At 49.0% G+C, this 27,202-nt stretch overlaps 1 protein-coding gene across 1 annotated transcript; it reads left to right on the forward strand.

Moving 5' to 3' along the window:
* Nucleotides 1–2,951: 2,951 nt before the first annotated feature.
* On the forward strand, nt 2,952–27,202 carry TMEM201 (transmembrane protein 201). The gene is made up of 11 exons (XM_053997467.1): nt 2,952–3,025; nt 8,155–8,275; nt 8,776–8,970; nt 10,375–10,551; nt 11,149–11,552; nt 11,921–12,124; nt 20,358–20,575; nt 21,104–21,175; nt 22,015–22,296; nt 22,442–22,573; nt 23,001–27,202. The coding sequence occupies exons 1-11, from the start codon at nt 2,952–2,954 to the stop codon at nt 23,096–23,098; spliced, it is 1,977 nt and encodes a 658-aa protein (XP_053853442.1). The 3' UTR covers nt 23,099–27,202.

Below are 27,202 nucleotides of genomic sequence, written 5' to 3' on the forward strand. Positions count from 1 at the left end.
CGAACGAGTGTTTGTGGAGAGCTCTGACTTCAGGCACTGCTCCCAGCAGAGAGGCTGCCCGGGCTTGGGAGGAGCGTGGGAGGCATTAGGAGTCAGCCTGGCAGGGAGTGGGGCTGCCTGTGATCAGGTGGAGTCTCCAGGCTGGGATTTTGTGGCAGAAACGGGATGGGCTGATAACTGGATTCAAACCTTCCTATTTGTTCCCAGTAGACCCCAGCTGATGACAGGTACTTGAGGTCAGGTTTGACATCAGCGTGATGTAGGAGCTTAGTGCAGAGAGAGTTGAATGTGTGTGTGCCTCATTATGAGGCAAAACTGAAAAAAATAACTGATTTCTATTGTGTCCTCTTGGAAATAACTTATCACATTCCTCCTAAGCTAAAATAGGAAACAGTTGAGTAAAAACTGACATGGCTTTTTTTATGGAGATGATGAGCAGCAGAAGCTTCAGGCTCTGTATAGGAGGTAAAACTGTCAAACAGTGTTTCTATTTTTGAGAACTAGGACACTTGTGCTGCTACTCTGAAACATTTTCTGATATTTTCTTTCCTAAATTAGCATTCCTCTATACTTCCAGTGCACTAGCTCCCTTCTAAAATGTTAGTCAAATGTGTAGACTGCTGATGTCTTTTGAGAATGAGGGGAGGGAACTCCAACACTTTTAAGAAGTCTGGGAGTTGGTAAGAGAGAAAGCAAGAGAAAGCGAGCAAATTTTTCTTTTGCCTAAATCTGATGGGAAATCAGGAATTCTGCAGGATTTTTGGTTTTGTCCTTTAAGCTTCACTACCAATCCTGACAGAATTAGTCTTAATTTGACCAGGGGTTAATAAGCTATATTGGGAGATAATAGAGTCTCAGAATTAGTATAATTAAATCCTTTTTCCTTCCTCTCTGTAATAGAATTTTTAAAATTCACTAGCCCTTGGTTCCTTAAACCCTGTAAAGAGTTACCATTTTTAGGTGATGCTCTGTGAGCAATCCCATTGATGTCACTGAGTATGGAATAAGCCTATTACCAGAGGGCAGAATTTGAAGTAGCTTTTTCCAAAACGATACCTGAATTTAAAAATAACCAACAACCTTCCTCTGCTTGTCAAAGTCAATCTAAAGGAATTTTGCACTGTTCTTTCCTCTTCTCCAGCTTCTGCAGAAAGTCATTTTCATGGAAGGTAGGTAAAGGCTTCATTACTAGACCCTTTGTAGCTTAATTATCAGTAAGGTGATGAAACCACTGCTATCTGAAGTGATCACAAAGATTCCATTCACTTTACCAGGACTGCGCCTGTTTCCATTCATAAATTAACAGTTAAATGGAAATGACACACATACTGTTGCTGCAATAGTACGAGCTACTCGTGTTGGTTCATTTCGTTTTGGAAGTATTTCTGGGCCACTTGAGGATTTCCCAAGTCCTTACACTGTAAGACTTACTGCCTCCATTTAGATATCCGTGGTTCCGTGCTTGTGTCCCTTGCACAAGTTCCTCGTTAGCTCCTTTGAGGAGGAAACTAAATTTTAAACAACGCACCTCTGCTTGGACTGATAGTACAGACAGAGCTGACAGAAAGGCAGGGAAAATGGGCCAGCTCTGCAGCACAGTCCTGGAGGACACGCAGGGGGTCTTGGCCAAGCGACTGGGTGGGTTGTTCTTCCTCCCTTGCCTATCATTTGGTCTCCTAATACAATCCCTAAGTAATTGCACTAAACAATAGAAGAGAGAGGGGAAAACGATGTGCCTTTTAAATTTGTTAAGATGAAATATTCACTGTTACTCCACAGAATTAATTTCCATGGTTAAATCTGTACAGATGGAAATGGAACAATGAAGAGCCCAACCATAGTTAAGCTTAAAAGTACAGTTTACTCCCAGCACAAATATTTGTCTATGAAGAGCTTTTCCATTTATGCCTTTTTTAAAAAATGATGCTGACATAACTTGGAACTCCTGAATTTTAATCAATTTTATTGTGCTGAGAAGGTTTTCTTTTGTTTTAATCAAAAAAAAAAAAAAAACAAAACAGCTACACGATTTGAGGCTGGGTCAGTCTCATATTTTGGAGAGATCTTAACCTCTTACTTTCATGTAAAAGCACAGCACGATTGTCAGACTACCAACTGTTTCCAGTTCTGTGAGAACAGCAGACGCCAGTGCTGAGGGATCAGAGCACAAATGGGGTTTATTCCCTTTCTAGGGGACAGCTCCTGACCGAGTGCCAGCTCCCTGCCTTGTGACTGACCCTTGTGCTGCTGGGGGTGGGTCTGCGGAGGGGTTTGAAGCCTTTTCCCCTCAGAGCTGGGGCCCGGGGGGAGACCGAGGGACTCATCCCAGCCTGCAGCATCCTCCTGGGGGAACGGGCACCGATCTCTGCCCGGCCCGGGCAGCGACAGAGCGAGGGAAGGGTCTGGTTTGTGCCGGGCGAGGCTTAGGTGGGCATCAGGCTCTTCTTTCCCGGAGGGTGCTGGGCACTGCCCAGGCTCCCCGGGCGTGGCACGGCCCCGGGGCTGCCGGAGCTCCAGGGCTGCCCAGGGAAGGGATTTTGGGCTGTCTGTGCGGGGCCGGGGCTGGGCCGTGTCCCCGCCAGCTCCGGGTGTTCCGTGAGGGCCGCGCTGCGGCGGCCGCCCTTCACCGGGCCTGTCCCTGCTGTCCCAGACAGCGCCGCGGCTGCGTGCGGGAGAAGCCATGTCCCCCCGCGGTGTGCGCCGGGCGCCGGGCCAGGCACGCCGGGCCAGGCACGACCTCCCCGGGCCGCCCCCGCAGGGCCGGGGCAGCGCCGGGCCCGGGCCGCCCCCGCCGCCACGATCTCGGCCTTTGCGGCGCTGAGTCACGGCGGCCCCGCCGCACGACTCCGGCCCCGCCGTGAGTCACGCGCCGCCCCCGCGGGCCGAGGGGCGGGCCGGGGGGCGGCCGCGCCCCTACAAAGCGGCACCGCCAGCGCCGGGGCGGCGGCGGCATGGACGGAGCCGGGCTGGGCGTCACCGCCTGCGCCGCGGCCGCGGGGCTGCTGCTCTACCGCATCGCGCGGAGGTACGGCCGGCGGGGCGCAGGGCCGCGGGGCGGGCAGCGAGCGAGGGAAGGAAGGAAGGAGGAGGAGGAGGAAGGCCGGGCCATGGCGGGATGCGGCCCGCCGCGGCAGGAAGGCGCCACGCGGGGCCCGGGCCCGCCCCGTGTGGGAGCGGCGGGGCCGCTCCCGGAGAGCCCCGGCAGGGCCCGGGCGGGTGTGCGGGCAGGGCCCCCGCGGGGAGGGCGGCAGGAACGCGAGGGAGGACGGCTGGCAGCGTGCTTCCCTGTCGCCGGGAATGGCTTTGTGCGCCGGGCACAGCATCCCGCGGGCGGTGAGCGCGCCCGGCGCTGCCCGGGGACGCGGACGCGGCTCTGGCCCGTCGCGCTCTGCCCGGCTTCTTCTCCGGCGTCTGTGAGGCAGGGAAAGAGAAGATCCTGCTCCTTTGGCTGGTGGATGTGGGGTGAAGGATGGATTGCTGGGGAACAGGTTTGTAAAACAACAGCGTTGTTAGCACAGTGCTAGAACTAGGGGAGAATCTATACAAGTCAAAATTATTGATTAGGGACCAAAATTCTTTGGTTACTTGTTTCTTAATTGCACAGAACGTTCCTGACCTTAGAACAAAATCAGAGCAGTTGAAAACCAGGTTTGGAAAGCATCAGGAGAGATGTCATGATTCAGATCTCATGAAAGGAGAAAAGCTTAATTTGACAGATTCTAATCTAGCATAGCATGGAAGGAATGCAGGGATGTGTGGAATATAAGGCTTTTCAGTCCCTGTAGCAGCAATAGACTTTGCAGCCTGCTCATCTATTAAGTGCTTCTATTGGAGACAAGCCAGTCCCAAGGGCTCCCTGTGTTAAGGTCCACTTCAGGTTAATGCTTTGCAAGAGAAGCATCTCCCTGCACCCTCAGTGTGATGCCTAAGGTTTGCTCTAAAGCATTTGCTGTTTATTTAACCGTATCAATGATCAATGAGACATTAGTCCATATACAAGACTTGGCCTTTCTGTGACATATTTAGGGTAGCCAAGAAATCCAAGTGGCCTAAAGCAATCCCAGTGAAGCAGGCAAGATTTCTTTGACCCAGTTGAGGCTAGCACGCCTTTTGAGGGAGGAGAGTGGGTTTGTTTTGCTCAGGTTCATCAAAAGGTCTCTGGAATGGAAAGCACTTCTTCCCCAAGTCCTTGAAGACTGCCGGTAAATTCTTTCAGGTGACCTTGATCATTCTTTGAGGCTGCATGTTTGTGTTTCTCAGTACCATCCTGGTCCTTCTGAATTTCTTATTCTCCTTGGTTTAATGAATCTTCCGTAGTCATCAAGGAGGACAGCTTAATAAGGGGCACAGACGTGATATGAGACACAGTTACGATGCTTCCTTTGCTTTTTGTTTGTCAAGGAGATAAAAAATTTGATGTCCAGATACCAACAGAGCCTGTGGTTATCACTGGGTGTCCCTGCCTGAGTGCACTGGGCACCTTTTTCCTGGTTGAGAGGACACTAAGTCTGGCTCTTGGGGGAGGACAGGCTGCATTGTAACTTACATCACTGTACTAGAAATCTGGTCTTGGGGCTAAATCTTGTCTCCAGCTGCTACTTCTGAGTAAATGCACCTATGTTACAGCTCACCTGCTGGAATCTGGCAGCTGTGATGTGTTTTCCTTGCACTGGAAAATGGGGTTTAGCGTTGGGTCTGCCCTGACAGACCCCTTTACTGACAGATGTTGGACCTGGGCACAGCCTGGAGTGTGGCAGCTGTTCTGTGCCACCCAGGGGTTTCCCTGCCAGGGCCGGAGCTCTGAACCCAGGTGTGCCAACAGTGCCGTGCCAGCTCTTGGTCTGTCCAGCTGCCACCAGATGTGGCTTGATCAAAACTGACCTGTGCAAAACTTCCTCGTGTACTTTTTGTTCAGATTTGCTGGCATAGCCATTTGAATAATTGCTTTGTAATCCAGTTGTGCCAGAATGAAGACTGCTGCTTTAAATACTTTTAATAGAGAATTGGGTTTTTCTTCTAATCCTTGGTAGCCCAGCAAAAAACTCTACATCCACCCAAGTCTCTTTCAAGACTACAGAAAAGTAAACATCTTCATCTTCTGACTTATAGAGGGTGGGGAATAGATGTAAATAAAAATATTTACAAATCCAGTTTATTATCACCAGCACTTACCAAGGTAGACCGTTGTTCTGGCAATCCATTAGAAGCATGGACTTCAGCATGACCTTAAATGTGTGTAGAAATGAGAAGGGAAGAGTGCTGGGAAGGAGCCTAAGTTCCTCCTTGTGTTACATGACAGACACAAACTAGTTGCTAACCAGTGTTTGTCAATGGGACCTGCAGAGCTACAGCCTGATTTTTGTGAGCAACATAAAGGAATCCAGCAGCTTCTCACAAAGAAACAGGGTGTCATATTATCTGAGCAATGTCAGACATTTAGGTGTTGATGTCATAACGGAGTTTACTGCAGGTATTTTGCCCTCAATTCTGTCTTAAGCAAATATTTTCTACCTGCAAAACAGTTTGTCCAAGCCTGGGAATATTTCCTGAGCTTGGCTGGGTGTGCAGGTTGCACAGGGAGTTAGCACAGCACATCAGCTGTGAGTGGAATCTCTCTGTGCCTGAAGTAACTCAATCACTTCTTGTTGCTCAGGTTTTAGTTTGCAGGGAGGTTCTCTGTCCAGTGGAGCTGGTTCAGGTTAGTACAGTGGTAAATTATAAACTCCTGAGGAATGATGTGCCTTTTGATTTGCAAGGGATTGAGCACATGGTAAAGGCTCGATTTGTGTTGGCAGTCTTGTACCAGGATCTGACTTTGGAAGCAGCGTGTGCTTTAGCTCACTGCCCTCAGCTGCTGCCTGAATTCAGTCAAGGTAAATATAGCTCCAAAGTAGTTAAATCTGTATTTGAGAGTCTTTCCAAATGCAGAACTTGGTTTTTGTATTTTTCAGTCCTGCCCAATTACTAGAAAATTAGCACTCTACCTACATGTACTTGCCTAAACAACCTTTTTCTCCTCTTGTTCTTCTGCATCCACCAGATTGGGAATTTGGGATTTTTTGCACCTATTTCTATGGCAACAGATTATAGGTTCACAGAAGGAAGTATTATTGCCTTTTATCCTAAATAATCCAGGGTTTAGCCATTTGTTTTGCATATATTGCAAATGAAGTGCTGCTATTTAATCCTTGGTAGCACTTCCTGAGCCTCAAGAGCAAGAAATGAGATCCCGCTTGGAAAAGGATGGAAAGGCCTCGAGTACACTGAGGATTTGTTCTCTGATATTAGCGAGTTCTCAGGTAGGGTTTGGCACTGATGGATTTTGCTTTATAGCATGGCTGCTTTATTCATTTCTTCACCTGTGCTTTCCACTTCTGTTATCCTTGAAATTAGTGCTGTTACCTCTGTCATGTCATGGAATTTAGAGCCCGGGGGTGGGTAGAGGCTGAGGGGTGGTGTGTCTTGTCTCCATGGGTGCCAGAGGAAGGGATTGTGGCAGGTTCTACAGAGCCTGGACAATAACCTCCTTCAGAGGGTGGAGCTCAGGCTGTGCCCCAGGAGCCGCGGGGTTTGTGTGCTGCTGGTTGGGGCCTGTGTGTTGTATTTGCACAGCTTTTACACCTGTGACAGTGAGGTTGGACTAATACAACAGGTGCTGCTGTCCATCCTCCATCTGGCTGTTTTGACATGTGCTTGGCTTTTGGACAGCGGGAGCTCGTGGATAACTCAGACTATCAACCTAGATTTGTCTGCTTTAAGTTCTGGGTTGGTTTGGGGGGTTTATTTGCCTGTTAGTTTTAGCAGTGATATTTTTATCTCAGATCAGTTGAGCCGCCTTGGCAGTGAAGAAAGTTGAGCAGGGAATATTCATTTTAAGAGGGGTGTGGGTGTTTGCATCTATTTTGAGATGAGAATCTGTCATCCTAGTAGCTCCAGCCATTTTCTTTCAGCATCTGGCAGGGAATCCTCTGTACATTCTGACTTTTCAGTGCTTCGTTTCAAGCATATCCTCATTGTTAGTGCCTAAACAGGAGGCTCAGACATTGCTTGAGGGTTTGATGTTTTATGAACCGAGTTCCAAGGCATGGTCTATAGAAATGTGAGTGGGAAAAATGTTAATTGTGGAGATCCAGCTTCAGAGGTGATGGCTGAGAGAGAAGACCCACCTGGCTGTTTGGTTGCAGGTGCCAGACAACACTTCTGCAGCATTCAGATGTTTCAGCAGCAGAGGACATTCCCTAGAGTTGGGAGAAGTTGCTCTCAGCTGGGAGCACTTTGGCTACTGTTATTTGCTCCCCTGCTCTGTTGCCCTCTCTGCTGCTGCAGTGGAGCCACACAGATTAATTAATTCCCTGGTGGAGCTGGGCTGGTGGCAGCTGGGTCCATCTGTCTGCATAGCTGCCATAGCGAGTCCTGGGCAGCTGCCCTCCCTCGGAAGTGTGACTGGGACTGGTCCTGATAAACCCAGACAGCTGGGCTGTGCTGCCTTGACCTGCCAGGGAGCTCCTCTTGGGGATTGCACTGAGTTTTGAGACAAATGCAGAGCTTCTCTAGCAGGCAGGCTCAGGGGTCGGGCCGCTGAAGTTCTCTGCTCAAACATCTGTCACAACCTGTTTTGGTGGGGCCACGTCACAGCTGTTTGTATTGGCTGTTGCTTTAGAAAACAGGGGGCTCGTGGATCAAGGTCATTAGTCTTTATCCCTTCAGTTCTAGTGCATAAAAGCAGGGGATGCCCATTTGCTGGGTTTCTGAGCACCGTCACCAGCAGCTCTTGTGGATCCTGACTTCCTTTTCCTGGAATCCTGTGTATTAAGCATCAATTCTACTGCACCTTCTCATAGAATAGCATTGCTGATTATGGAGAGGACTCACACCCCCAAGTATGCCCCTGAAAAACAGTGAAGTGGGTAAATCACAAGGTTGTTATTAAAGTTCTGGCATGTCCATGGTACTAGAACAGAGGGATGACTGTCAGGCAGAATTTATTTCTGCTTTAGCATTCCGTTTTTTCATTGCTAAAAGGACTACTCCAAGTCATACCATTAAGAATGGGAAGATTGGCTGTTTTCCTGCATTTCACTTTTGGAAGCCATTACTTTCCTCTCCATCAGCTGAGCTCAGTGCTCGTGCCTGAGATGTGTGTTCTCCCCCCAGGAAGAAGCCCACGCACGTGACGGTGAACTGCTGGTTCTGCAATCAGGACACGGTGGTGCCCTACGGGAACCGCAACTGCTGGGACTGCCCCAACTGCGAGCAGTACAACGGCTTCCAGGAGGTACGGGAGGCTGGCACGTGCCCCGGGGATCTGGGCCTCAGGTAGCACGGCACAGCTGCAGTGCAGCTGAGTGGACAGCTGGCAGCTCTGTGCTGAGCACCCGCGAGCTCAGCTCCTCAGCTTGCAGGAAGAGTCCACTGCGCTGGGGCGTGCTGACTAGAGAGACCGAGACAAATGTTCCTCTCTTACTTTAAAGGGTAAAAGTGGCCTTGACCTATCCCTTAAGAATACTTGTTTTACTGTATGGAGCAATTCTTCTCTGGTTTTGTATTCTGTTAAATAGCTGAAATCCAGCACCACCAGCTACTTGCAATAGGTGTGCAGGACACTGGAGATGGGGGCAAGATTGAAGCATTTTGCCTCTTTATTTATTTATTTATTTTGTTGCATAGGTGAATGCTAATGAAATGCAGAGCTGCTGACAGAGCTTTGGGAATCTTACTGTCAACCTAGCTTTGATTTTATGATTGAATGTTTGCTTTTCCCCCTACTTTTGTCAGAATGGAGACTACAACAAGCCCATCCCTGCCCAGTACATGGAACACCTTAACCACGTTGTGTCAGGCAGTCCGACTTTCTGTGACCCTACCAAACCACAGCAGTGGGTGAGCAGCCAAATTCTGCTCTGCAAGAAATGCAACAACCATCAAACCATGAAAATCAAACAGCTGGCTTCATTCTCACCAAGGGAGGAGGTAAGTGTTCGTTAGGGACTGCCATCACTGGAGAGTGTTTGTCCAAGGCATTCCCATCCGTGTGTCTGCTATTCCTGCTCTGTTTATTCCATGCTGCAGCCTAGTGAGCAGGAGAGAGAGCAGTTTTTCAGTGTGCTGTGGAATGATGTTCCAACAGTCTTCAGAAGCGCTCTGTGGCACTCCAGTGCAGAGAAGTTCAGTGATTAGTGTTGTAAATTTACCTAATTCTACTTCAAAGCTGGAATGCTCCCCTGTTCTAGATGAGCACTGGAAACTGAGGCTTGAGCCCAAGACATTTCTGAGATCATCTTACAACTCCAGGACTTCCCATGGCTGAGTTTATGGGACCTGAGAGGCACAACAACCCACTAGTTAACATAAAGCCTTAATAGATTTTGTTTTCCCAAGGCCCTGGCTGTGCTGCTCTGCATTTACAAGTGAAGTGGGAGAGGAATCCTGTGCAGCCACGATTTCCCTGGTTAGACATCTGTGCTTAGGAGGGCAAAGGGACTTTGCAGTTACAGCAACAGGGCTTCCTGCCGAGCAACTTCTTGGCCTTCCCATTAGTTAGTATGCATGGAGGATGGGATAGTGGGATTTCTCCTTCACAGTTTTATGGCCTCCTAAAGTTTTGTGCAGCGAATTTAGTGCTGCACTCCTTGGCCTTTAACCATGGTCAAGCCTTAGGGTTAGACTGTGCTGTAGTGTGATGTGTCCATCCTCTGGCTTGCCTAATCCAGTCTGCTTTGTGTAATTATAATGAGTTTAATCAGAGTGATTCCTGGAGAACAGATTGAAATTTGATCATGCTTAATGATAATATTTTTGGCTGGTGCCCTTTTCTCAGCTTTATTTCTAGTCCCTGCCTCTTGCCAGACCTATCCAGTTGCTCAAGTACTGCCAGCCTTTGGCCCCTTTTTAAGCATCCAGTGGGCTTCAGTGCCTGTGCCAGCTGAGAAACCTGGGATTGTGTTATCCAGTGTGCTTGGATAAGGGTGTCAGTGACAGCAGGGCTGGCTGTTTCAGGGAGGGATGAGCCTGGAGTGAGGGAGCCAGAGATATTTTGTGTCCCCTCTTTTGAGGAGAGGAAGAGCAATTCTAGTCACTTGTCTCACCTATGTGGAATTCATAAGATCTCAACAAAGACAGCAAAATCGGGCATGGAAATTCAACATCCTGATGCTGGGCCACAGCAGCCTTCTCCAGGGCTCTTCTTTGCCATCCCTTCTGGGACATGGAGGCTGGGCCAGCTCTGTGTGAGGCTGGCTGTGTGCCTGGCCTGCAGCTTGGTTCAGGGAGCTGTCCCTGTGAGCCTGGTGTGACGCTTTGCCTGCCTGTCAAACGTGACAACTGGTGAGGCACCTGCACTTCTCACCTACTTCTCCCCCGCTCTTCTCTCTCCAGGGCAAGTACGATGAGGAGATTGAGGTGTACAAGCACCACCTGGAGCAGACCTACAAGCTGTGCCGCCCGTGCCAGGCTGCTGTGGAGTATTACATAAAACACCAGAACCGGCAGCTGCGGGCGCTGCTGCTCAGCCACCACTTCAGGCGCCGGGAGACGGACAAGAGCTACGCCCAGGTACGTGGGGACACGTCAGGGAGTGCAGGGGCAGGGACACGGCTCTGCCACTGCACCTGCGGCTGCCGCTGGGAAAGGGAGGCAGCAGCCCGGGGCTCTCTAGCCCTGGGAGCTTGGGTGCGTGGCAGCCGTTTAGAGGAGCGCACAGATGCTTGTAATGTTAGTTTGAGGTTTTGCTCTTGCTGGTGTCATTCAGCACAGTTGCCAGAAGGTAAGTCTAATGTAATAATAAAGTGGAAGGAAAATAATGGGACAGGCAGAGAAAGGGAGGTAGGGAAGCCGATTTATGAGTGCATTTCAGGAAATTAGAGTACAAGGGGAAAAAAGAAAAAAAAAAAGAGCAATGGGAATTGAGTTATGACCTTCTCCTTGTTTCACTGCCCTGCCTGACCTTGGCTTCTGCTCATGTCTCTGCAGTTGCTCCTTGCTAGTCTACAATAATCCCATGTGGTGTCAGCCCAGTACAGAGACTTAGAAGGACTTGAGCAGAACAGTCCAGTAAACCATAGAGTCTGGAAGTGTTTCATACAGCACCGTCTCAAAACCTTGCTGCAGTTTATTCACCTTCTGACAAAGTGTTTCTCCCTTCCTCTGCAGAATTTGTGTTCCTCCTCCTCTTGCACTTCCATCACCACGCCAGCTCAGGTGGTACTTCTGCGGTTCCTGGCCTTCCTCAGCTGCGTGTTCCTGGTTCTGATGGCCTTGTACGGGTCAGGCGACCCCTTCTCCCTCAGCACAGCTGTCCCTGCTCCTGTCCCCTCTGGCCCCGCGTCCGTGCGGAACAGGACTGGGGCGAGCCCCCGCGGTGGCAGTGACAGTGGCAGTGGCAGTGGCAGTGGCAGCTGGGGACGGGGCTGGCAGGAGCTGCTCCACCTGCTCCCAGAACGCCTGCTGGAGAGCCTGAGCACGGCGTGGGCCTACGGCAAGAATCACCAGATGGCAGTGGCTGTGCTGGGGCTCTTCACCTGCCTGCTGGCCATGTTCCTGGCTGGGCGCATCAGGTGGGTGTGCTCGGCTTCTGTCTCGCTCAAACTGCTTTAGTGGCAGCTCTCTAGCCCTGTGTTGCCTCGGTGATCGAGGGGTAAACACGTTCCAGAATGGCACGTGTAGTACTGCACGCCTTGGTTCATTGTGGTTAAGCTTGAATTGCTGTGAATGAAAAGCTGCCTGTGCAGCTCTGGCAGAAAATGGAACTGATCTGCTCAGACACTTGCCCAGCAGCAGGCAGGGCTGCACACGATGTGCTGTAGTGAGAGGCAGTACAGAGCCTGCTCAGTCTGGGTACCCTCCCCATTTTCCCTGCCCTTGCCCAGGACCGAGGTGCTTCAGTGGTGTTTGAAGTCTTGTTTGGTTTCTTGTCCCGTGGCAGGCTCCGGCGAATCGATGCGTTTGCCTCAGTCCTGTGGTTCGGAGTGATGAGCCTGCATTTGGCCGAGCGGTACCTGAAGGCAGACACGCCCAGCTGGCTGGACACGGCCAAGTTTGGCACCACGTCCCTGTGCTGCCTGGTGGGCTTCACCGCAGCCGTGGCCACACGGAAGTCAACGGGCCAGCGGAGATTCCGGCCCCGAAGGTCAGAGCCAGAGCAGTGACGCTGGGGGAAGGAGGAAAAAAGCCTTGTGAACTCTTTGCGACTGGTGCTTCTCTCTCCTCTGGTTATTTTCCCTTCCTCTGTGTCTCTTTTTTAAAATTAGATAAGCAATGAAGAGCTCTTCTTCCCTTTTTTAAAAATATATATATTTATATATGCACGTATATATATGTGTATATATATATATATATAATTTTCCCCCATCCTTGCTTACCACTGTGCTAGCATTTCCACTGCTAGCCGTGGAAGCTACTCGTGCTGCCTCCATTCTCCCTTCCTCCTGCATCCTACGTCAGCAGTACAAATATCCAGCTTCCCCAAAGTCAGTTCTTCCAGCAGCTGCCTCACAAACTGCTCCATAAATGCAGCCTCCTCCCCATTCTGCTCTTCCAGCCAAAGAGATTCTGGCTCCTCCTGTCCTCCTGGTTCTTCTCACTGCCTCTCCATCCTTAGCCACTCACAGAGGAACCTTCTGCCCTGATCCACCATGGGGCCTGGGCCACCTTCTCTTTCCTAATGGTGCTGGTCATTTTAATTTGGAACTGATGGGAACTTGCCTCTGGATTTGGAGTCCTCGTTAACAGGTGCTGTGGTGCCCAGGCACACGAGGAGGGGACCACACAGAGCCCATAACCTGGTTCTTCTTGCCTGCCACTGTGTAGCATCACTTACCTGCACCCTCTCGCTCTGCCCTTCTCCTGGCTCCTGTTTCAAATGGAGAAGTGTCCTCAAGTGCTTTTGACTGAAACTTCAGTAATTTATTCAAAAAGGTGCTTTAAAAAGTCATGTAGCTCAGGGTGTCTTTAATACCTGAAGGTATTCAGCTGTTTGAGGTTAAATTTTCAGATCTACCAGTGGTTGTTGCTTTCAATGCCAGTTTTCTTTGGGTTTTTTTACCCACCTGCTCCCCAAGCAACATCTGTGTATAAGGACAGCTGGATAAAAATGCCTCTGTTCCTCCATTCCTATAGCCTTAGAGAGAGAAGTATGGGACTGCCAGGCTCATGCTGTGATACCTGGTCAGCTTTCATTGTACACCACTACTCAGTCGGTGTTCATTGCTGAGAACACAGATTGGAAGGGGTGGGAGCTCTGCTGGGGGACTGCATGGCAACAGAGATGGATTTTTTGGGTTACTTGCAGGGGTTCTTTTTGCAGTCTGGTGTTGTGCTAATACTGCTGAAAAAAGGGTCTGGAAATTGTGACTTGGAGTTGAGTGCCTGGCACTCCTCTGCTGAAAGCTGTGGTGGCTGGGTATTATTGTGTGGAGAGGAAGGAACTTAGAGCTGTTTGGGTTTTTTAGGATTAACTTGTTGGGGCCTCTTAGGATAAGCAGTCTGATTATTCTGCATGGTTGTTTGAAAGGCACTCCACTGAGTTTCTCATATGGACTTTGGCTTTTCAAGAGGAAATAGCACTTTAACAGAACATCTGCTGTTTTCTTCTGTTCAGAATAGCACAGTGGAACTCACCACCCTAATAGTCTGATGTAAGTTAATTGGTGATCTTCCAGTGTAAAAACTATAAAATAATCAGAGTGGAGCTCTCACTGTGAAATATCTGCAACTCCTGCTGAAAAATGCAGACACTACTGGGTGCTGCAGATGCTGGTGAAATTAGAGGAGCTTTTTTAAAGGAAACAAAAGCTATTTCCTAGCTGCTCATACTTACTGTTCATCAAACTGGTGTTCATTGTGAAAGCATAAAGGTAGCACTGCCAAAAGCTCTGAAATTCGTTAACAATAAGCCAGGCTGAGTCATGGGAAGGTGCAGCTCCTGGCTGTGTGCCTGTAACTTAGCAAGGGAGTGGCCACACAGCCCTGCTGCCCACCTGGGCTCTCCTTTGGGATCTTTTTCTGGTGCCTTCAGATGCTTGGAGCTGGATATTGCAGTTAACAGAACCTGGCTCCATTCTGGTGCTTGTGAATGATGCTGAGGGTTGTTTACTTGCTTACCCACAAGAGGAATCCAGCCCCTGCAAAGTCTGGTTCCATCTTCCACATTCCCATGTCCTGACCCAAAACATTTGCCTTCCAGCTCACAGGCATGGGAAACCTTGAGCTATTCTGGCCATTAGGTGAAATAAGGCACCTGGACTTTTTTTTAATTCCTCCCTTCTTCCTCTTCAGGACTTCCAAATTCTCCTCATGAAATACATGTAAGAACAGACTTTTATCTGTGATTGTCTTCTGCACTTACCTGTACAATTTGGATTGAAAGTTCCTCTTGCTGTTCATCCTGTGAGATGTGTCCAAGGAATGGGAGGAATTTAATATTTGAAGGATATACTGAGAAGGCTCAAAGGAGGGTTATGAGAAGCTGACAAATTCTGTGGCAATGGTCATGGTAATGTCATGCCTGATTTCTGTCAGCAATGTCCTTTTATTAATAAGAATGAAATGAATGAAATGAATCTATCCAAATTCTCTTGCCCAGTAGTAAGGAAACTCTAAGTGGCAGCTTCCAAAGATGGCTGGCAGCCTCTTCAGATGTTTTATTGTCAGGAGCTGAAAGCCAAGGCTGTGTTAAGCTTCACTGTGTCCCATTTCCTGTCATCTCCTATCTCCTTTAAGTATCTGGTTTCCTCCCTTTTTAGGAGCACTTTGCTTTTTTCTTTCTATTTAAACTTGACTCATCCTCAAGCTCCCTGGGGTCAGGCACCTTTTGTGACATTTTTCTCTAAAATGTTATATTGGTTTACCAATATATATATATTCTTTTCTCTTGTTATCTTTTTCCCTGTGCAGGAATGGGATGGGGAGGATGCACGCTAAATGTTGGGAACAGGCAGTTGCTAGAACTGTGGGAAGGAGAGGATTTACACTGTGAAGCCTAAATAATCCTGTTAAGGAACGTTTTAGCTCTGTTTGCACAGCAAGTGCAAATCTATACTGAGTTTAAAGTCCTTTAATGTGGGAGATATGTTAACTGCAAGTGACATCCGTTTGTCTTCACTTTATGCAGATTAATACAAATGAAGTATATTTGCTAGTTGCACTAATTTATATGTCAGAACATCAGAAAGCTACTTTGTTTCATGGCCAAGCTGTACAGCTCATCTCTGTGGTGCTTTGTTCACAACTTACAATTGAAGAACTTTTGTGCTCGTAATTGGGAAAATTTCAAAGGTGAAACAGAATAACAGAGTACATATTGAAGTGGGGTTCATTTAATGCCAAAGAAGCTTTTGTTTTTGCTCAGGTGTCAGCTTATCTTCCCCACTTCTGGGTGCTTCAGCATGTCTGTGCTGCTGCTTCTAAAAACAACCACCACCTCAGAGCCTCAAAACCAAACTTGCAGCAATTGAAGTTCTGGTGTTTTAGAGACTCTGATGCTGACAGCCTCCTTTCTTTCTCCTTGTCTCACCTGCTTTTGCTGATGGTGGAGGGTGATGGGTCTTTAGGGGTAAGGGAAGAAAGGAGGAGAAGGGTGGGTTTTGTCCAGAGGTGTTCTGATTTATAAACTGTAGCATTCAGTCAGTCCCAGTTGTGTCTCAGACAACGAGCCCTGCAGAGAAGTTGTAAGTGAGCAGTATTCTGCTGTTGACTGTGGAAAAAAACACAGTCAAACCACTACTGCCTTTGCTGAGACTGTTCTTGCCACACCTGATTTCAAAGCCAAATAGGCTGTTCCAGACACTGCCATGCCATAGGTTCTGTAGGGAAGGTGCTTTGCATTTTTCACTCAGCAGTTAGATATGTCATCTAGATGTAGATATCTGAGGTACATAATCTAACTGCATGATTGCTTGCCCCACAGTGAGTCCAGCAGCAGAAAATGTGGTTTTTGGTGCACAGTGGTGCTGTCCTGTGCAGCTGAGGTGCTATTTTCTGTGACACATTTCCTTCTGCTGGGTGGGATAAGAGCCAACAAAGGCTTGGTAACAACTAACAACCACAGCTGACACAAAATCATCCAGAACCACTTGGTCACTGCTTTGAACTTCTTGTTTTCCCTTTGCTGGGCTCTTACTTCAGGCCACAGAGGAACACATGGTGGTCTCCAGGTGCTGTTTTGTTGCCTGAGGATTCTCTCAGCCGTGCAGGCTAGAGCATGTGAATATTTTAACAATATTAGAGGGTTTTAGCCCAAAAGCCCCTAATTCGAGGTGCTGTTTTTTTGCCTGAGGATTCTCTCAGCCATGCAGGCTAGAGCATGTGAATATCTTAACAATATTAGAGGGTTTTAGCCCAAAAGCCCCTAATTCGAGGTGCTGTTTTTTCATACTAACCATGTGTCTGGAGCAGGGGATGACAGCAGCAGAACAGAGCTGAGGTGCTGAAGGTTTGTTAGTGGGTTTGTGTGTCACTTGAAATCAAATCTGCTCCATCCCCAAGTGCCTGGCTCTGGCCCTGAGTGGCCGTGGCTGATGTGCCAACTCAAAATCTTGTACCCTGCCCAGCAGAGCCAGATTTATAAAGGGGCCAGTGTGGGTTCATTAAGTGCCTTTCCCTGGACAAGATTTGGGACAACACTGTGTTGCTTTGCTTGGTGGAACATGGCTGCAGCATGGCACAGCAGTGCCCATGTGTCTGCCAGGCCAGCGCCTCTGTCCTTCCTGTGCCACCACTGAGCGTGGCAGGGCACGGGGGACACTTGGGCTAACGCTTCTGAGCAGCTCTGCAGGCTCTACAGGGAGAGCCCAGAGGCAGCAACCAAGGCAGCATCTCTGCTGCTGCTGCTTCTCTTCTTCCTGAGGCCCTCAGTGACAGCAGTGCATGCAAACTGACGCCTTTGTGGCCCTTTACCATTCGAAACACACTGTATTTATCTCCAGTTCTTTCTCTTAACTCCTCCTTTCCTACATCCATGCTTTGCATGCCCTAGTGAGCTTGGGAGTGTCAAAGGGTGAGAACATGTGGGAATATAAAAATAGTGTTGTGGCTTATTATTTTAGCTTTATGAATATTTTTCAAGTGCGCTGAAATTATGTGAAGCTAATAATCATGCTTAGATACTATAGGAAGTATGTATTGATGTAATGTGGACAAAGTATTTTATGCTCTTATAAAAATTAATATAATTAATAGCCAGATAATTGCTCCAGGCTGACTGCACCCATGAAAGGAGAAGGGAGCTGTGCTACATGGCTTTGCTTTGGTTTCCAGAGATGCTGTTGGAATTGTGTGCTGTCACATGCAACCTGCCAGTTCCTTCCAGGTGTGCTGTCACCTGCAAGGACACTGGCTCTTTGAGCCATGGCAGGTGCTCTCCAGGGAAAGGGACAGTACTCAGTCCTGAAGTCATCCCCTGTAAAGCCTCATTTGGGACCAAAGCTCTTGTGTGTACAGGCAGGAGGAGGTTCCCTGAACATTTCTGGCATGCCTGCAAGTCTGGATTTGTGTAGGCATAGGATGTGCACATACACACACCTCCCCACTTTGTGCCACCAGCTGGGGAGGAAAGGTACAACTGATGCCAAGCATCTGTACTCTAGAAGGTCTTAGTGCAGGACGTGGCAGCTCTAATTCAACCCTCCTTTTTCATCCAAAGCAGGACAACAGGCAAGAGACAAGAATTCTTACTCTTGGCAGCTGAAGTTTCTAGCTCTCTAAGCCACATATCAAAATATTAATGTGTCTGAGAGCTGTGCCCATTTTAGCACTACTCTCCCTTGTCCTTGTGCCTGTTTTTTATACTCGTGGTTCTGTGAGTTTGACAGGAGGCACAGGCTGTGGCCCTGAGTGAGGAGGTGCAGCAGAGCAGAGCAGTGTCAGGGCACACAGTGTGCTGCCTCCCAGCCAGTAACCTGTTCTGGGCTGACAGGGACCTGTTCTGCACCCTGGGGAGAGAGGTGCCTGCTGTCCGTGGGCAGCTCAGTTCCGAGGGGACATCGAGTCCAGAGGAAACATTTCACCCCCTGGCTGACACTTGGCTCCCCAGCTGCCAGGGCAGATGAAGCTGGGCACGTCCCCCAAGCTGCCTGCCTGTGACTGCATCTCACCTTCTTCTTTCATGGGCTGAATTATCTGGTAGAGGAGTGAGTCCTTCTGCAGCCTGGCCTGCCCCGTGCCCTCCCTTGTCTCTGTCTGTCCCAGGGATGATGCAGCATCTCTGGTAAAATGTGAATTAAGAAGGCACACACCTGTGGTGGTGTCTGTGGATAACAGGGAGCTGTTGGGACAGAGGAGGGGAGGCTCTCCTGGCAGGAGGTGTTTCTTCAGGACCGTGTACAGTCCCAGACCATGTAATACTCTTCTTTATCTATTTATTTATTTTTAAAGTATCTGTGTAGCAGAGTTGTGCCCAACTGTCTAGTAACATTGTGATCATTGTAAACACTAACTAAGATACCCAACTTTTGATGTTCACAATATCAAGTTCTGAAATAAACGGCTTCCGGGCCTTGACTATTTCCACAAACTATCTGACTCCAGAGCCTTTTTTTTTCCTTCTTTTTTTTTATGTTGCTTTTTTTTACTGTTGCCAGAGCCACTATTACCACGTGACAAATGGCTTGGAGCAAAGGCACAGCTGCAGTGCTCCCTCCCAGGGCTGTGATGTGGTTGCTTCCTGCCTTATGATCCTCTTGATCGCCTCACCTTTTTTTTATCTGCTTCTGGAAGAAGTTTTAGTTCAGCTGCCCATTCTCAGGCATGAAGCACATTCCCATGAGAGCTTTTAGCAGCATCGAGCCCTCTTGACATGGCAGTGGCAAACACTAAAGAGTGCAGAGAACAGGAACAGGATTTTGCACACTTAGCAGGAATTTGTTCAGAACAGATCAAAGTTTAGGACACACTTTGGTCAGAATTCAGTCCTAAGGCATTAATAGGCTCCTCTTTGCTAATCAGAAAAATTCCTTTTCTGGATGGTTCAAGACAAATGATTCTTCACTGCCCTGAGGATCTGGCTGCACTAATTGGGTGAGGGTGAACTGATCCAAAACAGTTACAGTCCCAGGACTGTGGTTATGAGTGATAAATTACTGTAATATCTCCCAGCCCATTAAATGAAAGACTTCCAAAAGCCAATAAACCAGTTAAGCTGTTTTCTGCTGCAGCAAGGAGTGTGTAAAGTTGGATCCTTTAGCCCAAAGACACAGAAGGTGCAAAGTTAGGACAAAAGAGCCATGTTGCTCACAGGTGCTGCTCTGGTTTGGCCCTCCACAGCCATGGCACAGTGAGGGGTAGGTATCACTCTTTCTCCTATGATTCATACCAGTCCTGCACTTCTAATTCCCTTTCCCATTCATTTCCTCTTACAAAGCTGAGCTGGGCACATCCATCTGTGTGTGTGGCGGGGTAGATGTGTGTGGGGGTGCTCAGTAGGGCTCCCCGTGGATGCAGAGCAGGACCCCCTTTAAAGGCAGGTCCTCTGGAGCCTGGAGAGGTTGGGCCACTGGGGCTGCAAGACCAGCACATCCCTGGCTGCTGATAGAGGCATGTCCTGCACCAGGACCCTGCTTGGCTCACGTGTTCAGCCTCGTTAAGCTGGTCAGGATTGGTGATGGCTGCCTGCTGCTAGCAGATAAGTAGTTTATAAGATACTTTAAATGGTAATCTTCACTCTAGAGTTAGCATGGCATAATACCTTTTATCTCCAGGACAGAATGACACGTGCATAAATCACCCCACAGTGCAAGGCTAAGATTTTCTTCACCCTCTGATTTCCTCCTGGCTTTCCTCTGACAGAAGAAAAGCCATGTAACCATGTTGCTGCTCTCATCTGTCTCTGTTTCCATTCCAAGTGAGATTAAGCCTCCAAATATTGTATCTGCTAAATTGTATCTGCAAAGTCAGATATCTCCTTTTAAAAACATGTGCACTTCATACTCAGTTCTTCATCATGATTTATTTGACAGTTCTATTACCTGTTTCTAGCTAAAAAAATCTTACAGAGGAACAGAGATTCTGGTTCATATTCTAGACTTTCTTTCATGTATTTTCATTCAATTGTCAAAAATAATACAAAATTCCTGTATTTTAACCTCTGGACTTCTTAAAGCATTCTCTGGGTAATTTTCTCATCCAGGGTATTTTCACTGGCATTCCTAAGCTTTTCCACCCTGTATTGTGGGACAGGTTGGTGCACAATAAGTAAGGTTGAGCAGTTCTTTTCCCAAAGTGTAGGAACATTCCTTTAAACTTTTCAGCACTCCTGCACTGGAAGGTTAGTGCAAACCTGGTAACAAACCAGGTGTTCCTGCAAGCACGAGAGAGGCAGTTGCTGGGATTTCTCATTGCTAAGTGTCTGTCATGCGTGTCCTTTGCAGGTACCTCTCTGGGGACTCCATTACTGTCTTTCCCAGCAGCCCTGGCACAGCCTTCCCTTCACCTGCCACGTCTCTGTTTGTGCCAACACCACCCAGCATCCTCCACCTGACGAACCAGCAGCTCTTCAGGTCCCCACGCAGAACTGCCTCGTCCTCTCTTCCCGGCCGTCTCAACAGGGCGCTCTCGCTGGGCACCATCCCCTCGCTGGCCCGGGCAGGTGAGAGCAGGGGCTGTGCAGAGGGAGCAGGGCTGCACTGGTGCAGCAGGAAATGGGCTGGGAGGGATCCAGGGAGGGTGCAGGGGCTGTGCAGAGGGAGCAGGGCTGCACTGGTGCAGCAGGAAATGGGCTGGGAGGGATCCAGGGAGGGTGCAGGGGCTGTGCAGAGGGAGCAGGGCTGCACTGGTGCAGGAGAAAATGGGCTGGGAGGGATCCAGGGAGGGTGCAGGGGCTGTGCAGAGGGAGCAGGGCTGCACTGGTGCAGCAGGAAATGGGCTGGGAGGGATCCAGGGAGGGTGCAGGGGCTGTGCAGAGGGAGCAGGGCTGCACTGGTGCAGCAGGAAATGGGCTGGGAGGGATCCAGGGAGGGTGCAGGGGCTGTGCAGAGGGAACGGGGCTGGATCCACACGTTACAGTCCTGTTGAGGGATGGCTGCTCCTGGGGCAGAGAGGAGTATGCAGCATTAGGGTTTGGGGTTTGGCAGCAGCTGAGCCAGCTGGGTTCAGATGGTTTCGTTTTTGCTTTTAGATTCTGGCTACTTGTTCAGTGGAAGCCGGCCGGCCTCGCAGTCATCCCAGTCCAAGGAATGCCCAACATCAGGTACTGCTCCAGGCCTTCCAGAGCACCAGTCTTTGCAGGATTTGCACTGAGTGGGTTGAAACACGTGGTCTGGTTGAATTCTTTCCTCGCTGCTCGCATTCCAGTGAAAATGTCCATTTTGCTGCTAGAAATGCTGCAGGGAGAGTCCCTGCTAGAAGTGGGCGTTAAAATCAGGTGCTCTCTGTGTTGGATGTTTTCCCTGGGAGAGCTCACAGGTGACATCACTGAGACAAAATAAGGAACCCTTTGTTGATTAGAGCAGAGTTGAGCCTGTTTGGACAGGAGACCAGCTGCTTCCAGGGCAGCTCTTTTGTAGATTTCCCAGCCGAGTGCAGTGGGTTTGGCTGCTCTGTGACCTGTCTGTTGCCCTTCTGACACAGACGGGTCCCTGGGCTGTTTGTGCTGCTGCAGAGACAGTCACACCCCGGGCCGATGCAAACCTCCTGCTCCTCAGTACTGCAGCTCTGGGGGACATGCCAGTACAATTCATTCACCTGCAAAATGGATTGTGCAGGCTCTCCTGGATGGGCACAGCTGAGCAAAGACAAAGCTCACCAGGCTCCTGATAACCTGATTCCTGAGTCATTCCTGAGCGTACTAAAGTACTTGTGGGATTTCTCTGTGTTTTTTGCAGTGTGGGGACTAAAATAAATAACGGATTTCAGTACATTGGTGGACATTTGCAACTCCCATTCCTTTTTCCTGGTAGCACTGTTCAAGAGAACCGTGGACATCTGCAACTCCCATTCCTTTTCCTGGTAGCACTGTTCAAGAGAGCCGTGCCTGTTGCAGCGGGATGATAACCCGGTGGTTTTGTCGGTGCGGTGTTTCTGTTGCAGATCCCTTCTCCCTGCTGGCGGGCAGCCGTGCCCCCTCCCGCATGCCGTCCCCGGCGCCGTCGGTGGCCGGCTCGGTGACCTCCAGCTCGGGCTCGCTGCGCTTCCGCCGGCCGCTCATCAGCCCCGCTCGCCTCAACCTGCAGGGACAGAAGCTGCTGCTGTTCCCGGCGCAGAACGAGGCCCTGCTGACCCCAAGCGGCTCCGAGGAGCACACCCACTCCGACAGCAACGCCTTTGCCCCCGAGCTGCCCGGCTTCCCCAGGAAGAGCCTCGGCGTGCCCGGTGAGGCAGCGCTGCGCTCCCGGCGGGGCGTTCCTGGGAAGGAGCTGCCTTGCAGGCACAGCCCTGCAGCAGCTAGGCCACGGTGGATGGGGAGCCTTCAGGAGAAGCCCGGGTGGTGAATTTTCCTGTCTTTTTCTCCTTGCAGATATGAGATCTGCTGTGGAAGGGGGGAGTATCTGCAGTGATAATTCCATCAAAAAGGAGGATCACTCGTCACACTCATCTACCTGTGTGGTAGACACAACTACCAAAGGGGAGGATTTGGCAGGCTGGAGAGGTGAGTACAAGTCTGGTGACTGCTTCATGCACGTGTGAGCATTTCTGTGAGGGTAGCTGAGATCTTTCCTGGAAATCAAATAAATAAGTAGTTGCTAAATGGACCTTCTGCCTGCTATTCTAAGATTTTAACAAAGCTTTTTCCTGTTCTTTGGACTGTCTGAAGAACACTGACAAAGTGCTAAACTGAGACAGAAGAGGCATGGGGATGCAGGTGTCAAGAGCATGAGATGAGATTAAAATAGAGCCGAGCCAAAAGAGACCAATGGAGTCTTTCCTCACAGGAAAAGTGCTTCAGCAATTTCTGCTTGTGCTGAAACACTGGCCAGAGAGAAACAGTACAACATATGTTCACTTTTACTGATCAGTTCCTTAACATCTCTTTCTACAATAACCTTTTTTCCCCTGTGTTCTCCCCTTCTGCCAAGGTCGCTTTGGTACCTCTGCCCTCCGGGGCCTGCTGGCCGTGAGCCTGACCCTCAACGCTGTCTTCACATCAGCCTATGTCTACAGGAGCCTGCGCTGACCTGTGCCAGCAGCACTCCCTTTCTCTCTGGTTCCACCTGGTCCTGAGGAGATGACAACAACTCAACCATGGCTTCGTGGCCAAGGCCACGCCACCGGTGCATGCTGTTCATCAAAAAACTACTGTACACTCAACTGGCATGAAAATGAACCTGGGCAGCTGCTGCCATCACTTCCAGGTGGAACATATCCCAGGACTGTCCCTGGACTGGCAGGCAGAATTCCCAGCTCCAGCTCAAAGCAGGAGGCCAGTCCAATGGCCCACAAAAGAACTGACCTGAGACACCTGAAAATGTGTGAGCTGCATTTTTAGGAACCTACCCCCAGCTCTTCTTTCTGACATATTGACCTCGTGCTGATGGTGCTGGTAAAATGGGGAGAATCAGAGCAAATGAGCTGAAGAAGAGGGATGGCTTAGTAGCTGGTGCTGGGCTTTGGCTACTGTAACAGCATCCCCAGGCTCTGCTCAGTGGTTCCTCTTCTCTCTGGCATTCTCCTCTAAATTGTCAGTGAACTTTCTTTAGTTGCCTTAAGCTTGCCTAAGCACATGGGTGACCTTGGCTGCTCTGTCATGCTCTTGCATCTTAGATGTCCTTGTGCTTCCAGCTGGACCTGGCCCTGAGGCCACTTTGACCAGTTCCATTCTGGCCAGGCTGGTTCTCAGCCCCTGTGCATGCCTGTGTCCAGCCAGCTCTGTGGCTGCAGGGCAGCACAGCCCCCAGGCAGACACCCTGTGCTGGCTGCATCAGAACCTGGAAGCCCATGCTTTGCTTTGCCCAGGAGGCATGAACTCTGTTACTCTGAAGTGGGTAAAAAGAAAGGATCTCAGTGTGATTTGCACCACAGTCAAAGGGCTTCAGCTCACAGCTCTGCTGGAGTTTTCACTGAGGCAGTGAGTGGCAGAGCCTGTTCTTGCTGTAAATCGCACAAATCTGTTCTGTTGGAGGTGGGTGAGGAGCTGTCTGATTGTATACATCTATCCAGAAACCTGACACCTCAGTCTGACCTTGGGATTTGCTAACTGTTTAAAATATTTCTTACTTAGTAAAATGCCCCGGTGCTCTCAGTGAGAAATGCCAAACCTGCTTCTGGACAATTCAGCCTTCTGGATAGATTCTTCTTTTCTAGCCCAAGGAAAGTAGTAGGTTTTCAAAAGCAGTTTGTAGTTTGGGTATTTCTGCTTTTGGGTAAGTCTTCAGCATTGCTTAGAATTCAGGGGCCATTTAGAATATTGTGCTGAACACTCAGAGTCATTTAGTGCAGGTTAGGGAAAAAAAAAGAAATCCTGATCTTGATGTTTTGGTTCCCAAAAACCAAGTGCAGAGAGAAGATTTACCAATGTATCAAAAATACCTGGTGAGAAGAGAGTTGACTTGCTGTGTATTAGCTGTGTATTTCCTGAAGCAGGACTCGGATCTATTAGGAGTTTTTCTGTTGTCTCTTCCTTTGGGCTCCTTTACCTGAAATTTCACTCCCCCACCCCAGTGCCCTGTGTTTGTGTCCTGGATTGGTGGTTACTGTGTCTTTCCCTCCCTTTCAGTTCGTTTCTGTTCCTCTCTTACGTTCTTGCATGTGCACAGAGCAAAGTGCATCTGCTGCTGACCATACTCTGCTCTGAGCCTGGAGCCACACCTCGCAGTGATGATCACCCTTCCTTTCACTTTGTTTTGTTTTTGTTGCACGTTTTAGTTGAGTTCCTACCCAGCCTCACTTGGTAGACCATGGGAGCCCTAACCAGACTCTGATCAGCGTGCGTGTGACAGCATAAATGGGGCTTTGCTGCTGCTGCTGCTGATTCAAGTGCTGAAAAACTGAGTGTCTCTGTGTTTTCCAAGTCTCCCTGCATGGTTTGAGCTGCCCACTCCCAGCTGCTGCTCCCGCCCTCCCTGTGGCTGAGACTGGTCCCTGCTGTGCCTCGCAGGGGAGGCCAGAGCTGCACACACACGTGCTGATCCGAGGGGCTGAGGAAAGGTCGCTGCTGACTGCATCTCCCTCGGCCTCCTCAGAGAGCTGGGAAGGGCTGCACAGCCAGCACCTCCTGGGCATGGCCCAGAGCCAGGAGAGACCTGCAGCAGAAAGATGCGCTGCAGATTGATTAATTCTGTTGTAACTTGCATGAATTGTTCCTTGTAGCCAAACCGGACCCATAACCTTGTAGTAAAGAGATTTTTGTCCCTTTTAGAGACTTTGCACGCTCACCCGAGCATGTGTACAGGCAGGATGATGGCAGAGCAGCTGCCAAGCTTCTCTTTAAGCCTCTGCTCCCTGGGTTTCATGATGTTCTGGTGCAGCGTGTGACATCCCATTCACGGATCCTTGTCCTACGTAGAGGCCTCCTACACAGAGAGACGAGCTGCCAGAAAATGCCGTGGCTTTGCTTGTCTTCATCACCCAGCAGATGTGCACTGTGACTCCGTGAATGCAAACCTCCCACTTTCACCTGCCAGCCTGCACTGAGTTTCTGTTCACACTCGACCAGATTGCAATAGCAACCTTCTCCTCCTCTCCAGCAACCCAAGAGCTGCAGCATCTCCACACACCTCTTCCCACCCGCGTTCCAGAGCAGGAACACTGTAACCTGTCACTGCACTTCTGTGGCTGCTCACTCAAACTGTTCTTGGAAGGGGGTTTGGTGACCTTGTCCAAAGCAATAGAGAGACTTTGGGGTTTATTACTGAAGAGGGAAGTTTTTCATTCTGGTGCTAGAACTCTCTCCCGTGGTGCTCTCATGGTTGTGAAGCCTTTGCTTGAGGAACACACGAGCGTGTGTGTGTGTGTGTGTGTGTGTGCGTGCAGATGTACAAAAACATTTGCAAGGTTTCTTCATTTCAGAAGATCTGAGCCCATGTTTGTCTTTATATTGTTGGCCTTAATCTAGCTCGTGGATACTGTGTCTATCTTGCTGCTCTTTTCTGTACAAAGCTGGTTTGGAGGAAGCAGAAGTTTATCTGGTCCCCCTGTAAAAATATCCATGACTGATGATGTTGATCTTCATACAGTGTTGTTCAGAGGGGAGATTTTATTTTTCTAATACTTTTCCTACTGTAAAAACTGTTGGAGTGTATGGAATGGGAAAGATCTTTACAAAATGCCCTGATAAAGATCTGAACATGACTTAATCATACCAACAATTAATGATAAGGTCAAGTATAAATGAGCTTTATTTCCAGACCTTTTCCATTTCCTACTTTCCATTGAAAATGTCCAGGTTCTTTTTCTTTGGCTATGGGCTTGTTAGGCATGTTCTGAGACCTTGCAGATACTTTAGATGATTTTGCTGTTCTGAATTAGAAAGAATTTGTATTTTGGAGTCTGGTTCCAGTCCCGCAGTCCGGGGAGTTAGGCAGATGTGACAAATATTATGCACATATCTATTTGATGGGATAGAGGGAGTGGGTAGAAGAAGTTGCTGGTTTCTGAAGTTTGTCATACCTTTTTACATAAAGTCTTAGACATTAAATTGGTCACTGGAGGGGAAAAGCTCATTGCTGGCATATGTAGGCCAGATTCACTGAATTTTAGGCTATTTGTTCAAGCAACAGATGAGGCCTGTGAATGTTTGATTCCCACTCCCTCTTCCTGGGTGCTGGGAACATCTGTAAATCCCTGCTGAACTGGCTGGGTTCCTTGTAACAGGGCAGCTGGACTGAAGGGCTTCTGTTGCCTGTGGATGCTGCTATATTTTTCTTCCAAGCACCATTCCTGGAAATAACAATGGTCTTAACCTCTCTCACAGACATTTGTTAAAAGGCTAGAATGGGCCAATTTGGCCCATACTTTTTTTTTTTTTTTTTTTTTTTAATATATGTTGCATCCAGAAATTATCATCATTGTGTCCTGGGGTGGGAGTAAGGTACAAAGTATTTCTTGATTGAATGGGTATCTAGAGAGGGTGAGGAGGACAACTTCAAGTCCTAAACCTTATTTCCTGTGAAAGAAAGACTGTATGTTATGTGTGTGTACTTCTTTGGGGAGCTCTCTCACTGTACAGTTTAGTTAAACATGCTCCAAGGAAGGAGAAGCTGTTCCTCGGAGGTTTTTAGTTCATGCTTTGTGTTTAAAGAGGAATATTTTTCTTTAAAAAATAAAACCGGATAAGTTTTCA

The sequence above is a fragment of the Vidua macroura genome, chromosome 23 (genome assembly GCF_024509145.1).
Source record: "Vidua macroura isolate BioBank_ID:100142 chromosome 23, ASM2450914v1, whole genome shotgun sequence".
NCBI lineage: Eukaryota > Metazoa > Chordata > Aves > Passeriformes > Viduidae > Vidua > Vidua macroura.

What these genes read in the sequence shown, in the direction of transcription:
- TMEM201 (XM_053997467.1), top strand. Translation starts at nt 2,952, where the DNA reads ATGGACGGAGCCGGGCTGGGCGTCACCGCCTGCGCCGCGGCCGCGGGG. An exon ending in CGGAGATTCCGGCCCCGAAG is followed by an intron (nt 12,125 to 20,357) that starts GTCAGAGCCAGA and finishes TGTCCTTTGCAG; the next exon opens with GTACCTCTCTGGGGACTCCA. An exon ending in GAAGAGCCTCGGCGTGCCCG is followed by an intron (nt 22,297 to 22,441) that starts GTGAGGCAGCGC and finishes TTCTCCTTGCAG; the next exon opens with ATATGAGATCTGCTGTGGAA.